Below are 15524 nucleotides of genomic sequence, written 5' to 3' on the forward strand. Positions count from 1 at the left end.
AAATGATAGGTGTAATGATAAGTGACCGGACGCGGGCAGAGTGGATGAGGGAACAAACGCCGGTTAATGCCATCCTGGTCGAAATCAAGAGGAAGAAATGGGCATGCGAAGGCAAGATAACCGGTGGTCATTAAGGGTGACGGAGTAGATTCCAAGAGAAGGTAAGCGTAGCAGGGGGCGCCAGAAGGTTAGGTGGGCGGATGAGGTTTAGAAATTTGCATGGAATGATAGCTGACACAGGGCATGGTTAAATGGCGAAATACGGGAGAGGTCTTTGCCCTGCAGTGGGCGTTGTCAGGCTGATGATGATGACTCTATGCCATCCTCAGCTGCGAATTTCTTCAGGTGGCTGGTTACCCGCATCATGTATGCTCCGCCCGAATCAATTTCCTCGTCTGATTTACAATTTTGGCTTGAACTTGGTCACACACAGCGCAGTGGACCAGTTTGGACAGACGAGAACAATAGAACAACCAACAGCACGGACGCTTGTCATGCTGGTTGGTCGTCTGTTTTTTTTCGTCTGCTCGTGCTGTCCCGACACACTGTCAATTTCCTCCTCTTTATATTAGATAAGATATCATTAATGCAACCCGCAGTTTACAACAGTCATTTCTGGGAGAAGCCGAGCCAGTAAGAATGCCAGAAAAATTCTCTCCACCATCACGTGATCACGCCCCAAGGCGCGCCGCCAACGACTCTTCTGCATGTTAATCGGTGCTATTTTTGCTCCAGAGCAAATAAATAATGTAATTGAAGCTTGCTAGCACTTCGTGTCCCCTGGACCGCAGTCGCGTGGCGAAGTGTTCAGATTTGCATATGAACACTTCTTTTGTTTTTTTTGGCAGGGAGAGAATAAACATTTAATTGTAAGAGTTTTTTTTTTTTGAAAGTATCAGTCACAGATAACGGCACTGTTCATGCATTTCGCAACTGCACGGCGTGGTGCCGCCATGGCAGTATTTGCATCAGTGAAGCAAGGCTATCTGACCTTTGCGACTTTTTTAGATGTCTAATCGAGACCAGGAAAGACGGGTGTAAGCACGCACATGAGTTTGAATTAGCGGGAGCTGAACATTGCGAAGAGGTATCTGCTGACGTTGCGGTGGTGTAACGAGCCGCGTAAATGTACCAGCGACAAAGCCGACGGAAGAAGCGATACAGTGCTGAGGCGTATGATAGCTGCGTGTAATATGTGTTTTCAGAGTAAATCTTGTCGCATTTTTGTATGTGTGTGAATACGTGCGTCTGCGTTGTATCACTACGCTTATGAAAATGTCATGCTTGCATTTACTCTTTTACAATGTGCATAGGATCTCTTCACTACCAGTCGACAGGAGGAAGTTCATAGGCGTATCAACGAACTCGTGAATGCGTGCTTTGGCTGGAGACGAGTATTGGCTTTGGGCGTTTAATTAACATAGCGCACATAACTTACCACAGACCGTTTATTTTTTTTAATAAATATTTTTTTAAATTCTCCGACCACGCATGAGCGTGGGATGATCGTTTTGTTTTGGCAACGGGAGAAATGCGTTGTCGTGGACTTGAGCATCTTGTCGAGCAGCGCGTTTGTGGTCAGCGTCTCGAGAACGTTCGTCCTCTGCTCGATACGCGGCACGTTTGTGGGTCTTGTCTTCCGCATACGTGCAGCGTCCAGAGCACGACGATCCGCCTCGGCCACATCCGTGGCCCTCCCGCAAAGAGGCTAGTGTTGCACGTCGCCACTGGCGGCTTCATCTTAACTACGGCGGCTGTTACTGCAGGCGTAGGCGCTCTGGACGCCACGCCGTCTTGTCATTGCAGGATGTATTCGTGAGTGGCGTTTCAAGGCACTTGGCGGCGTCTTTTTCGCACCATGCGCCTCACTTGATAACGACGAAGTTATCGCGAGGCATGGGCAGTGCGTTCGAGGTGGTCACGTGATCGCGAATGCTTCTGAGCCCGGTGGCGGGGGAAGCTTCGCAGCTGTAACATCTACCGCTTAAAACACCGCTTCTGTGTTGGCGGTCTTTTGAAAGTCTGGTCAGCGAGCGGTGGTACCTGAGGCAGGGTGCCCGTTGAGTGCGGGTTTGAGGCCGGGCAAGCAGGCGGTGATTTGGGACGTAAATTCACCGCGACGCAAACGTGCAGCCGATCGGCCCTCTATATTCTCTCTGTTTTCGGCACCGCGGAAGTCAAGATGGAATATGGCTCAGGTCTTCGCTTCTGTTCCACCATCACTTATTGTTACGGAGGTGTACAGCAAAATTAAATCACCAGTATGGATCCATCTATACATACCTATAAAGTTATGCGTGCAGTTTTATGCACGCCCTATATAGTTGTGGATACAGTTCTATACAGACCTATTCATTTGTACAGTCTTTGTCAAAAGTATACAGCCCAAGGGGTCTGCTTCTGAGCCCTGCAGCACGGCTCCTCTTGCATAGTCAGGGACCCTAATCTCCCGAAGTCCTCAACACTCCCAAGCTAAGGACTGTCAAATATGCTCAAGAGCCTCGCTATACGGCTTGCAAGCAAATTCCTTGGGCTGTATATTTTTGACAAAGACTGTACATTCAGTTCTTCACAGATTTATACTTGACATACTGTTCTTACAGACCTGTACAGTTGCGTCTTCAATTTTCTTCAGACCTATAGCTTCGTATGCAGTTATTTTCGAACCTATATGCGGTTCTGTAGAAATTCGTACATTTCGGGGCGAGGTAGACTTACTTGCTTATAACTTATGCGTCACTAAGCTCTACGTAACAATGCAGGCAGGGCGTTATTAGTGCTTCCGGTCAGAGCCCTCCATCCACACCTGGACAGAGCGGGGGGAAACCCCGTTCCAATAAACTCGGCGCCAGCGTCGCGCGCGCCGCAGACAGCGCAAGGAAGCCCCCCTCCGGACCGCGTCTGCTCGGCGCAAGGGCTTCTTCCCATGCATGGAGAGCGCGGCGCGCTTCCGCCCGACGTCAAGGTTCCGCGGCAGGCGACGGCGATGACTCCTCGTCGCGACGTCGTCTCTGCACAGCGTCAGACGAGGCACGCGTGCCAGCGACATCTGGGTGGCACTCGGGGGAATACGACCCGTACCCCGCCCCGTTGGCCTTCTGGCTGTGAAGGCCCGCCACGGACAGCGGCTCGCACTTCACCCTTTTTAGATTCCACGTCCCGCCGGGAGCGACACGCAGTCCGCAGCGACCGTCCAGAGCACGAGAGTCCCGCTGAGACAGGTAAAGGGCCTGACTTCATTCGCTCGTCGTCTGCTAGGGCGTCATGAGCGCTCTGTTCGGGCTTTAAGGAGTAGTTAAATCTCGAGGTACCATATGAATCATGGCGCACTAAACTAGGAGATACCTTTCTGACACTGCGGCTGGCGCAGGTCCTGCAGGGTTGACTGGGGAGAGAGGCATTTGCTCTGCAGCGGGCGTATTCAGGCTTACGATGGCGATGATTAATTTTCTGAGCACTGGATGCGTAGTGTGCTAGCCGTCAGCCCCTATAGATCTGTAAGACTGTCTCGTGAGAGCGCGAGAACAGTGCACTTGAGGAAGTCGTCGCCACGCGCTCGTAACTGTGTGAAGTGCCACGGAAGAGGTAGCAGATGCCCCGCGTTACTCTGTCTCCTTCCGTGCCCCTCGCCCAGTTTTGTGAGGAGAGGCTGTAGTGCTTCACTGCGGAAACTTCGTGCAGTATAATTTTTACCTGGCTCATTACTGGCTAGGCACTGCAGGCTGTTTCCTATATACTGACAAACACGTACTCGCACGCGTTTCACATGATGCTCTTGCAGCGCGAGATAGACAATTCAGTCTGCAAGAATCGGAGCTTATAATAAGCTGGATGTCGTCTGCGTTTCATAGTGAGGCAGGCATAGCCATGTATATGTGCCATTACTGCTTTCAGGTCGCTCAGCCTTACTAAGCGACTATGTTGGTGGCTTAAGACTGGGTTCTTCCCCTGCCTTGACCCAATCGCAACACAGCCTTCGTCTCATAGTTTGTTTTATTTTTACTTGCTTGGGTTTTACTTTACTGCACTGATAATGAACTGGAAGGTACGATTGCTCTAAGTATTACCTAAATGCTCGACGTCTTGACGCATGCAATGTGCGGGTGCCAAAAAGCAATGAGCTAGAACTTTTTTAGTTCTTTCGTTTACTTCTTTCGTCAAGTTTTTCGATCGTTAATTTCTTTCGTGGATCATGGAAAGTCAATCAAAAGCGCTGCGCAGTGGTAGCTCATCACTGGTGCAGCGGCTCCGATACTACTAATCGAGCCCGTCGCAAAGCGAACAAGTTATCTGAACGCTATATTACCAACGATAAAAAAGAGAACCTTGCGGCTGTCTGGCGTGCGATATTCCCATTCAAGCCACCAATTGCCCGTGCTTAGAGCTGCGTTTTATCTGTGCTCAGTGCGAGCGAAAGCCCGGCGATCGAATGCGTCACTCAGCTCGTTCACTGTCACGCCACAAAATCTGACATCACACGAGCGCAAAGAAATACAAAATATCAAAAACCGAAGGTCATTGAAAACTTCTTTTTCGCACGGTCTTCTTCCTTTCCTCGGGACGACGACGTGTGGTTCTCGTAAGAAGGCGGGTCCTAAGCGCCGGCTGAGACCGTGACGACGACAAGGGACCAGCGCCCGCTGCCGCAGACGTCGCCGCCATGGCCATCTCCAAGACGACGGCACTGCTGATCTTGATGACTGGACTAGCAACCATGACAGTGGCTCCGGCAGCAGCCGCCGCCGCCTCGGACAGGGTGCTGCTGCAACGAAAGGGGTCAGTCCTAAACGCGCCTGCCGCCTCGTGACTTCGATTCGGCACGATGTCACGTGGTATTCGGAAGGCTTGCCTTGCATCAGGACAGGGCGTCTTGGACCAACTGTTACGCGTCTCTCGATCGTCTGCAAGCATACGCAGACGGCTAGGAAACCAGAAAACTCTAATGTGGACGACACCAAATGGAGCTTGCAGACGACGTAGACTATAGCTGATGATCGAATGATTTGCATTTGAAAGGGGAGTGAGGGATGGGGACTAACTAGGGGACTTCTCGTGAGGACCGCGAAAAGCGTGGATCGCTTACGCGATGGCTGAGCCAGATGAGCGACTGCTATACGAGCTGAACCGTCCTTCGTATTGTGCCTCTCGCTGCAGGAACATGTGCGCGTACCGTGTGATCCACAACGTGACCTGCCGGGAGAGGAACGGAACCGAGGTCGTCCACGTGAGGACCAGGCCGGAATGCCACACCGGAGACTGCGGCGTCTACTCGTAAGTCGCGCCGCGGTGGTGCAATGAATAACCTGCATGCCTGTGCCTTATCGAGCGCGCACAGCTTTACAATGGTCTCTCTTATCGCCTGCGAGATAAGTCTGAGCTTGCCGATGGAGCTGTACTTTCTGGCAGCTGAACTTAGACAAAGTGCACACGCGCAGAACTTCATGCACATGCTCCTGTCGTAAAGCGCTGCATGTTGTGTTATGGGCTGGTGCTGAACAGCGGAACGTGTTATTAGAAGGTTTAAGCATAAATACGCTGCCGCTTACCGTAGCAGCCAGTCATAAATGCGCGCGCGCAGATGGCTGTAACGGGCCGGAGCTTGGGGCTGCCTGCGCATGTGCATTGGTGGCTGGCGGTTCACAATGATGGTTCGTGGCACCAAATTACGCTACCGTTATCGCTGTCGCAAGAGCGATGTTTAAACGTGTTCCGCATGCAAGCGCAGTCACGGGAGCACTTTAGCTGACAATTTATAAGCGGACTACCGCTTCAGCCCTGGAAATGATTGCGCTCGCGCCTGGTAGACGCACTACGCCAGCGCCCGGCGATAGCGCGTTGTACAAAAGTTACTAAAATGTTGTCGCGCTAGTATAGGGTGAAAGGCGACCGTAAAAGGGTCACCGTGTGTACTAAAACTTGAGTCGGTTGTCACGTCTGATTGGCGGAGGTCACCGGTTTGATTTACGCCAGCGGGGCAGAAAGAAAGAAATAAAGACTGTAGGAAGCATATTGGCCCTCGTGGATTCCTGTGTTTGTGGCATCTTTCTTCAACTGAGGCCTAAATCAAGCCTTAATGAGCATCCTGATCGTTACACTCAGGAATTTCATATTGATATACCATGCAGTTGCACATGAAACATGATATGTCACATGGGGTTTTCTTTTCTTTATGTACGAAGCGATACTCTTGCGATCATTAGAGAGACGCGTGGTGGACCGGTTGTCTCTGACGGGCGGAAACAGCCGAAATTTGCTTGAAGGGTGACAAGAGCGCGAATAGTTGTGGTTAGTTCGCTTCACGCTCTTCTGTTTCTTACTTGCACCGAACGTTGCCGTCGCTTCGTATTCCACCCAGGGTGCCGATGAGGCGTCCCGTCTACGTGACTCGAGTGCGGATGCAGCAGAGGATCATCTGGAGCTGCTGCCCCGAGTATTCCGGCCCGACTTGTAACGTACCAGGTGCGCAACACGTTTAGTTGTCTCGGCTGCATTTATTTAAAGCGACGACAGGAAACAAAGGCGGCCATTAATGCGCGGCCTCTTTCAGTCCTGCAGGCGCCTGCGGCGACTCCAAGAAGGCGTGGAGGAGAACACAAGCGCAGCCTTCACGTGAGGATCTCTCGGTTATTTCAGTGACCGCGGTTGCAGCTAAGGCTGTAACTCAGCGAACCTGCCGTTTCTTCAACAGCTGGCTTATTCTATATGGCGCCACGACACTCGCAGACTACTTTCAGGTGCTCACGGAGGCACTAATTAACCCTTTCAGACGCTATATGTATACCGCTGTACTGTCGCGATCAAAAGTTTACGGTATGCGAGTGTGCGGGGAAAAAAAAAATATTTCGGCGCAGTCACGTGATCCAGCCGCCTGAAATGTGTCACGGTATGAGGCGACGTACGCGTATATTTTGTCCACTGGTAACAATACAATGCTACTGGGCTGTGAGTCACAGCTGCAATAAACGTTTTTCCAGGAAAACGCGGCCCGTAAAATTTTGATCGTGATAGCAATTATTTATTTATTTACTTATTCATTCATTTATTTATTTCTTCATTACAAATATCTCGCAGGGCCTAAAAGGGGCATTGAGCAAGGGGGACAAAAAACGACAAAAAATCAGATGAACACCTTGTAAAATACGCCGCTAAATACGATCTAGATAAGAAAGGAAAATGGAAAGTATTGTATAGGGCCGAACTTACAGGCGAAAACATACATAGATGCAAGGTACATATTGTTATAACACAAGAAGTAGTAAGAATGCTTTGCGAAGTACATTGCGAACCTCTAGCTTTTTCTGAGTGTGCTACGAGTACCAGTGATTTCTTTGTTTTAGACGAATTTAGTACTCATCACATCTCTACTGGAGTTTTTTTTTTTACCTAGTGAACAAAGTAGATAGTATTTCCCGTAACAGTGGGTCTGATAGCTCGTGCTTCGACATGGTCTGTGGACATAATTTGTTCTCCTAGTGATATTCTTTCATCATTGGCTTCTATAGAGTCATATGCAGGCTCCGAAAAGGAAACATGCCGTCCCATTATCTCCCCATTCCTCATCTGACAAATCTTGGCGTTTCGGTGCAACAATTTCCAACCACTCGAGCTGTCTCTTCTACATTTTGTGCACGCCTCCAGAAAACTATAGCTGTAAGTGCTTTTGAGAATTGGGATTCAAATCCCATTGGCTAAGTCGGAAAATTGTTCGTTGGAAATTATTTTCTGCGTCTGAAATGGTTATTACGTTCGTGCATAGTGTGAACCTTAGCAGACACGCAGCTACACGGCCACACCGATGTGGCCAGCACACGCTTTGCGCTGTCTGCTTCTTTTCCGTAGTTCGTGTCGTAACATTCATGATGTCTTCGTTTCTGTGATTGAATATGAGTTGGTGCGAGTTTCCTCAATGCGCTCCCCATGCTACTACAATCAGCACCCCGAATTTTTCTGTCTTACCGCTACGAAGTCTTTAGGTAGACAGTGAAGTGTAATGTAGCATCGGCCGCATGACGGCACTACAACTGGACAGGAATTGCGAACTGGGCTAGTCGGCACGGATCCATTACTGAAGAAATACAGCGCTCTGGACTAGAACCGAGAAGATGCGACGCACAGAGCTGAACACAGGACTGAACTTCAGTCAAGGAATCTTACAGAGCATGCCAACTACGCGTGTCAAATGAAAAAGAAAACGAACTTACAGAAAGAACCCGCAGCGGAGCCTCAGTGGTTAGGGCGCTCGGCTACTGATCCGGAGTTCCCGGGTTCGAACCCGACCGCGGCTGCTGCGTTTATACGGAGGCAAAACGCTAAGGCGCCCGTGTGCTGTGCGATGTCAGTGCACGTTAAAGATCCCCAGCTGGTCGAAATTATTCCGGAGCCCTCCACTACGCCACCTCCTTCTTCCTTTCTTCTTTCACTCCCTCCCTTATCCCTTCCCTTACGGCGCGGTTCAGGTGTCCAACGATATATGACACAGATACTGCGGCATTCCCCCCCCCCCAAAAAAAAAAAAACAATTATTATTTAACTTACAGAAAGAGAAAAAAAGCCAGACGGCCGCATGTTCGCGTGATAAATCTGTCGACGAAGACAAGTTCTTTTTCGTGAAGCTGGTCGTGTGGAGGTCTTCTATTTGCCAGTCACCCAAGACCGCTGAAGCTACGCGTTAGACACGCTTACCTTCGCGTGTGGTCGTGAAACCAGGCGAGGCAACAGCAGTTATCACACATGCATATACTCGCCTCACGGACAAAATGAAATTGGCCTTTCGGGAAATGAAATAGCGCAGTATCTGCCTCACATCGCGGCAGACACCTGAACTGCGCCATAAGGGAAGGGATGAAGGAGGGACTGAGAGAAGAAAGGAAGAGAGAGGTGCCGTAGTGCAGGGCTCCGGAATAATTTCGACCACCTGGGGATCTTTAACGTGTGCTGACATCGCACAGCACACGGGCGCCTTTGCTTTTCGCCTCCATAGAAACGCGACCGCCGCGGTCGGGTTCGAACCCAGGTAGTAGGGCTCAGTTGCCGAACGCTCTAAGAACCACTGAGCCACCGCGGCGGGTCGCCTCGCGGTCGCTGTTTGCAAGATTCGGAGGCTTTCGTCCTCTCTATACAGTATACGAGAGCGAAGATGATCTGATAGAGCTTTCTTATTCGCAAAGGAGCCCAAGCTGTGTCGAAGTAGGCACCCATGCTGCGCAAATCGCGTGAATTCGCATGGGCTTGGGCGTATTCCCCGGAAATTCTGAACATGATGCGAAGACGCGGTAGTGAGAGGCGAAAAATATCTCAAAAGAAGGCTGGGCAGCCGTTCATCAACCATTGCTTTTAAAACCTGGGCGTTTCGACACGGTGCGCAGGGTGTACCGGGAACGCATGGAACGCGGTTTCCTCTTCCGCAAGATGAGCCGTCGACCACGAGAGCCTGTAACTGTGGAACCAGAACCTGCAACTGCAGAACCAGGTGAACAGTGAACATGTTTTTTTCTGTTTTTTTACAGGGAAGCTGTATACCTATACCGTCTAAGGAAATTTTCCTGTTGTCTTCGTCGTAAGCAAAAAACGCCAGGCTATAAAAATTGAATGCTACCCCGAGTGAAACAGTGCCCAACAGCGTAGAAATCGTATATCATACTGATCATAAAGCAGTGGTTATATAAAAAAAAATTAAAAAATAAACAATAATTCATAGTTCATGCATTGATTTAACCGTAGCAAAGAATGTCTCTACAGTTAGAACTGAAAATCTCAGTGTATATCATACTGATCATAAAGCAGTCGTGAATGTCGTTGTGAAGTAACAGAGGGTAATATAAGTGCATTTTTCTTGTCTCTGGTTTCACTCTGTATAGAGCCACGTGTGTGAATTTTCAAGTGACGTCGCAAAGCATAATTGGGTGTCGTTTTACAGCTTCGCTGCCCAAACACCTTCACAGCGTGCATTGGAGCCACATTTTTTTTTTCTTTTCTAAAACATGGGCTTAAACGCTTTAAAGAGCCGAGGCTTCACTGTGCACACGTTATAGCATGTCACTAAATGAAAAACCAGTTGCCAAGCAAGGACGCTCTTCCTCGCTGAATCGTTCGATTGAAAGAGACGACGCATTTTTCGTCGACTAAACGGGCTCCTGTAGCTGCTCCAAGGTGGATGCTACTGGCTTGTCAAGCTGTCTGCTGGCAAGTTTTTCACGAAACTCACCGCGTTCAGTAAATCCAGTGAGTGGCGAAATAAACGAGCTTGACCGGGGTTCATTTGATTCTACAGTGACCTTGATTTTCATTCGATCAGCTACATGTGCAACTGGATCGTATAACACCACAATACAGTTGCTCAAAAGGTGCGCAATTCCTTTGTTTATAATGGTATAGCACGTCTGTTTGCGTTCAGGGTTGTTTCGGGACCTCCGGGGCGGACGACGGCGGTGAGTGGCGCATCCACCCCTGGTCCGCCTGGTCCGCCGGGTGCTGTAGGACCTCAAGGACCACCAGGACCTCCCGGTGAGGGGCGCTGTGCGCGGTCATCGTACCTTGCGCGCTCACACTGCTCATAGACACCCTTATGGAGCCGTGGACTGAGCCAGGCGGAGTGCAGTTTCTTACTCGCTGCATTCGGCAGAAATATTCAAAATTCGTAGCTTTTCACATACGAAGAAAGAAATAAGAAATAAGATAGCCGGATTTTGATTCGATGTTGCGTAACTGGTAGAATTAAATGACTCTTAACTTGAACGGCTACGTATTACGCTTCTGCCGTTGCCGCTTGAATTCCCGCTTGTGGGCCTCTTGTTTGTGAAGGTGGTCCTACGGGCCGGTACACATTTCCTGATTATATTTCTCGCCAGAACTTTGATCCGCTTGAAGGCCGTGATACGCGCAGCGAACGAAGAGTTTTCGTGCTCCACTTCTAAACGCTGAAGAGTGAGCAGCAGCCGACGCGTGTGCGAAATTAAAATGTCGCCGCAGATAAACACGTGCCTACGTCTGTAAACAGGGTAGCCATATTATATTAATGAACTTGGCGGTGCCAGCCGCCACGCCGAAAGCACACTTACATCGCTCAGGAATTATAGGCTCGAATTTCTGTTCTGAGAATACAGAATCGCAATAAGAAACATGTGGTAGTGAAACTCACTGGCTTACTTGCGTAGCTGAGAGCATCTTTTCTGGTTAAAGGGACATTGGAGGGGGAGGAAGGAGGGTCGCTGATATAATTGCTACTGCGTGTACATGACAAAAGACGAGCAATGAACTAGACAACTTGTGTCAGAAGGCGGGTTGCTTGCTGGACGTGACGCGCATTTGGGCCAATTTTCACAGGGCGCTCTTAAATAGTCATAATATGCATCCAATCATTGCAGGAGGGTTGTTCGTAGAAGAGGAGGAAATCGGACTGCTTAACTGTGCATAGGGTAGTGAATGGAGGGGGGTTGCCTCGGCTGTTTCAGCACCAATTTTGTCATCGTTGCTATAGTTACGTACTCCAGAGTCGTTCTGCTTAGGAATAAGTCTGACTACAGGACTGTCTATCGAACAGCGTCGGAGCAGAGTTCCGCGAGAAAGCACTGACGCTCACTTGCCCCTTCATTAAACCATTGGCTCGCGACTTTCCAAGCGAACACCGTGTACTCGGGGCCATGTCGTGACGTTGGTTTCGATGCGCGGGAAGAGAGAAATAAAAGATTCCCTCCCTCTGAGTGAAGAACGTCTCACTCTCGCGCAGGATCTCCTGGAAGAGACGGCGCAGCAGGTCTTCCAGGCGCTCCCGGTCCAGTGGGGCCTCCAGGGCCTCCCGGACCACCGGGTGGCCCTGCCACTGGTATGCCAGTACTCATTATAATCACTATAGTGGCATCGAATGCGTGGTCGCGACTGCTATCTAGACTTTGCCACAGTTGGTGCGAATGCGCGTTAAGCTTCTTTTCGTAGTTATGCAGTTTTAGAGCGCAGCAAAGATACCGATAGTAGCGGCGAATATATAACGGTTAGAGAAAACAAAGGTAACAGATCGTCGTCAGTATGTACCCTGTGATACCAAACCATTTATCAACATATCCGGGACACGACAGAATACCAGGCCTGATTTGGGGTGAGATTTAGCAGAGAACGTCTTGCTGCTTATTATTATTATTATTACTATTATTAGTGGCTCTTTATTAATAAAATAGTAATGGAAGGAAAGGATGTTGCTAGCCGCGGCATCCGCGCCATCGAAACCTGAAGCACCAGGGGTGCGACTAGCGTGAGTAAAAGAACAGGGGGAGGACGGGGAAAGGGAAAGAACGAGGGAAGCGATAGAAAGAAATCATGGGGGTAGGGTGGCAGTATACACTATTTACAAAAACAAAATATACAAAAGTTCACGTGGGGTGCGGCAAACGTTCGATATTCCGCAGGTCTCGGAGACTGGAGAAGCCTTCGCTTGGATCGTACGAGCCTGCACTGCCACAAAACCTTCCGAGGTGGCATGCTTTATCGCTTGAGATCTACGTGTACCGCATTTGTCCAAAGACGTGTCGCTAGCCCAAGGGTATCGCATACGTGTTTAGAATGCTGCGCGCTTGGACAGGGTGTTCGGGCGCTTATGATATCGACCCCAATAGGTACTTCAGTAGAACACGTTCTTGGGCAAGTTGGTTCATAGCTTGAGTAGATGAAGCGCACAAAAACACAGCACACAGGAAAGGAAGACACGAGACAGGCGCTTCTCGGAGCAAAATATTGTGAAAAACTAGTTTTCTTTTACTGCAACATTACCTTTGTTAGGGGCTTTCTCCGTAGTCAACGTCGGCAACGTCGGCGCAGGGGATCGTAACAGAATATGCTTACGTGTGCACCTGTTAACCAAATGTTACGCCAACTACATGGTTGCGCGCCCTCTGAATGTTCCCTGTGTAGGTCTTGAGATCCATGTGGATTGCCCAGGACCCACCGCGCTAGCTCGGTGGCTAGGGCGTTGTGCTCGTGAGGCTTAGCTTCTCTTTACCACGCGTTTTCTTGGTTTTGTGGGAGCTGGTTATACCACGCGTTGATGTGGCGCAAATCGACTGCAGCAGAACAGAAAAACACTAGGGACATGAAAGACGCCAGCTGAAAATGCACAGTGTTCAAGACCGGCGTCTGACGCCAATAAGCTTCAGGAGCTCGTTTCAAGGTCAACAGAAGGCTAAGAACTAGAGAAAACGTTCGTTGGAGGTGACAGTAATAAGGTGCACGGAACTCGGCTTGCTGCATCCCAAAAGCTTTCGCCTTTTACTCTGACCTCACGTGACCTTACGTTGGCTACTCTAGATCTGTCTTGCGCCCTGTATCAAAGAGTCCCGCTTGTCAAAGCCTATGCCTGCGGGTTCTGGTGCGCCCAGAGCAAGCAACACTAGCCAGCCAAAGGGGCCAAAGGCTCATCAGGTTGGGGTAAAACATATTGTCCCTTAGCTCCTTCTTTACTTTGTAGCGAAAAGAAATCAGTGAATAAGTGAAGTGTCATGCTTCGTATTTGCAATTTTAGATACAGTTGTACAAGTTTTTTTTTCTCCCTTTGCAGCTGAGGCTGATTCTCGAGATTTCATCAGTCATGACCGTGCTATGGTAAGTTCTATTCCATCGTCAGAGGCAACCGGGTACAAAAAAGAACGCATTGTATCTTATAGTCTTTTAATAACGCTTTATAGAGCATCTCTGTTGGGTATAGAGTTTAGGACTTCTGCTAAAATGACACGTAAAGCACTCACCAGTGACAAAAAAAAAATTCGTTCACGGGTGCGTGATGTGATTCTCTGCCTTGATTGAAAATATGACCGCTTCTCATTCAAACGATCAACACATGGCGGTTTCAGAGCATCTTGCAGACCGTATCAAGGCTCGCAAGCGACCTCTCCGACCTGGATGAACGCGTCGACAAGCTCGAACGAGCCTTAAGAAGACTCACAGGTAACTCATTTCAATTGTTCACGTTTCAGTTTATTTTCGCGGAGTTGCTGAATTTTCGTCATTTTGGGAATTCCCATGTGCTGTGTGTTGTCAGTGCACATTAGAGAACCCCAGTTTGTCGAAATTAAACCGGAGCCCTATACTACGGCGTCCTTCATAGCCCATGTGCAGCTCTAGGGCGTTAAATCCCCGATACCATCCATTTAAGTTTGATTTTTAGCTACTTTGTCCGTTTCCTGCATCCCTCCATATTTTTCCTCGTATGTCCGTGATGACCTCACCAATTCGTTCTGACCTTCCTCCCCAGACTTGGACACTGGTCCCGTAGGCTTCGGCAACGATGACTTGGTGCCCGCAGTCCCGGGCACGTACGACCGTGGCCCCCCGATCGGTCACGCTGGACCAGCGCCGCCAGCACCCACCGTCGCCTACGAAGATATCGGCTATGACAGCGAACTTCCCGACTTACCCGAGACGACCACGACAAGCCCTGAATTGACTAGCCCGGAATATGACGTCACGGCGTGGCCTGGCAGGCACTGACCAATAGACACATACAGGAAGTAGAGACGAATAGAAGAAAGGAACGACGTACCAAATTGGCGTAACTAACAGACGTTGCTAACCATATCAGAAAAAGAAAAGGAGGATGGAAACGTGCTTGCTCAAGCACATAGCCTGTTCAGGCACGCCTTAGCGCCGCCCTTGATTTTCATGTGCACCAAGCGACGTGTACGATAAGCATCGACCCTTCTAAGCAATTTGCCAAATTCAAGTGCAATACTGGTTTCGCTTATTAGGATATAGTTAATGGGTCACTCTTTGAGCCATCGACGCGTGGCCACCGATATGTCCGGCGAATGTTGCCATCGTTTTAATAGCTGACCATCCCAAAATATGTTACATAATTCGCTCTGCGAGAAAACGAAGCATACAATCATTTTTGCGACGAAAAATGTTTACGTGGTGCATAATTGGCCCACTTGGCTCTAAAGAACTTGTCATTATCTTAATTAGCTCAGTGATGCTTGTGGCTAGATGGGCGAATAGCTCGTGCGTAATTTTTTTCAGCGATCTTATATTATAATGATCGCAGTAGAATTGCAGAAAATTATTTAAGGGATAAAGTCAAGGAACATAAAATTAGACAAACACACCTGCCAAGAGTATGGAGCACCCGCAAGGGCATTCGCGTATGACAGCGCTTAATCTGAAAGGCTTAGCAAGGACTTCCTATTATCTGACCTCGTATACCTAAATTTCGCGCCACAGAGCTGGGCTCTAAATGGAGGTGTAGGCCACACAACTTCCAGGAAAACATTCACTCAAGATACAAAAAAAAAATCCTAGACCTCGACATCATCGGTGGCTTTATTTCTTTGCTCGCAAGTTGGCGAGCAACATACTACATATATATATATATATATATATATATATATATATATATATATATATATATATATATATATATATATATATATATATATATATATATATATATATATATATATATATATATATATATATATATATATATATATATATTGTGTACGATGCGTGTGTTGGGCACCAAACAGACGAGCTAACAGCAACGT

The 15524-nt window shown here is 48.8% G+C and overlaps 1 protein-coding gene across 1 annotated transcript; it reads left to right on the top strand.

Annotated features, from left to right (window-relative positions):
* Positions 1–3088: 3088 nt before the first annotated feature.
* LOC144121501 (uncharacterized) lies at positions 3089–15263 on the top strand. Its single transcript, XM_077654733.1, has 11 exons — positions 3089–3221; positions 4588–4776; positions 5155–5271; positions 6356–6459; positions 6548–6609; positions 9366–9469; positions 10394–10503; positions 11726–11821; positions 13544–13587; positions 13836–13929; positions 14237–15263. The coding sequence occupies exons 2-11, from the start codon at positions 4661–4663 to the stop codon at positions 14470–14472; spliced, it is 1083 nt and encodes a 360-aa protein (XP_077510859.1). The 5' UTR covers positions 3089–3221; positions 4588–4660; the 3' UTR covers positions 14473–15263.
* Positions 15264–15524: the final 261 nt, after the last annotated feature.

The sequence above is a fragment of the Amblyomma americanum genome, chromosome 2, assembly GCF_052857255.1.
Source record: "Amblyomma americanum isolate KBUSLIRL-KWMA chromosome 2, ASM5285725v1, whole genome shotgun sequence".
Taxonomy (NCBI): Eukaryota; Metazoa; Arthropoda; class Arachnida; order Ixodida; family Ixodidae; genus Amblyomma; species Amblyomma americanum.

Excerpts from the sequence above, each read along its gene's own strand:
- LOC144121501 (XM_077654733.1), top strand. The coding sequence starts at position 4,661 with ATGGCCATCTCCAAGACGACGGCACTGCTGATCTTGATGACTGGACTA. Across the intron at positions 4,777-5,154 it reads GTGCTGCTGCAACGAAAGGG|GAACATGTGCGCGTACCGTG; the intron begins GTCAGTCCTAAA and ends CTCTCGCTGCAG. Across the intron at positions 11,822-13,543 it reads ACCGGGTGGCCCTGCCACTG|CTGAGGCTGATTCTCGAGAT; the intron begins GTATGCCAGTAC and ends CTCCCTTTGCAG.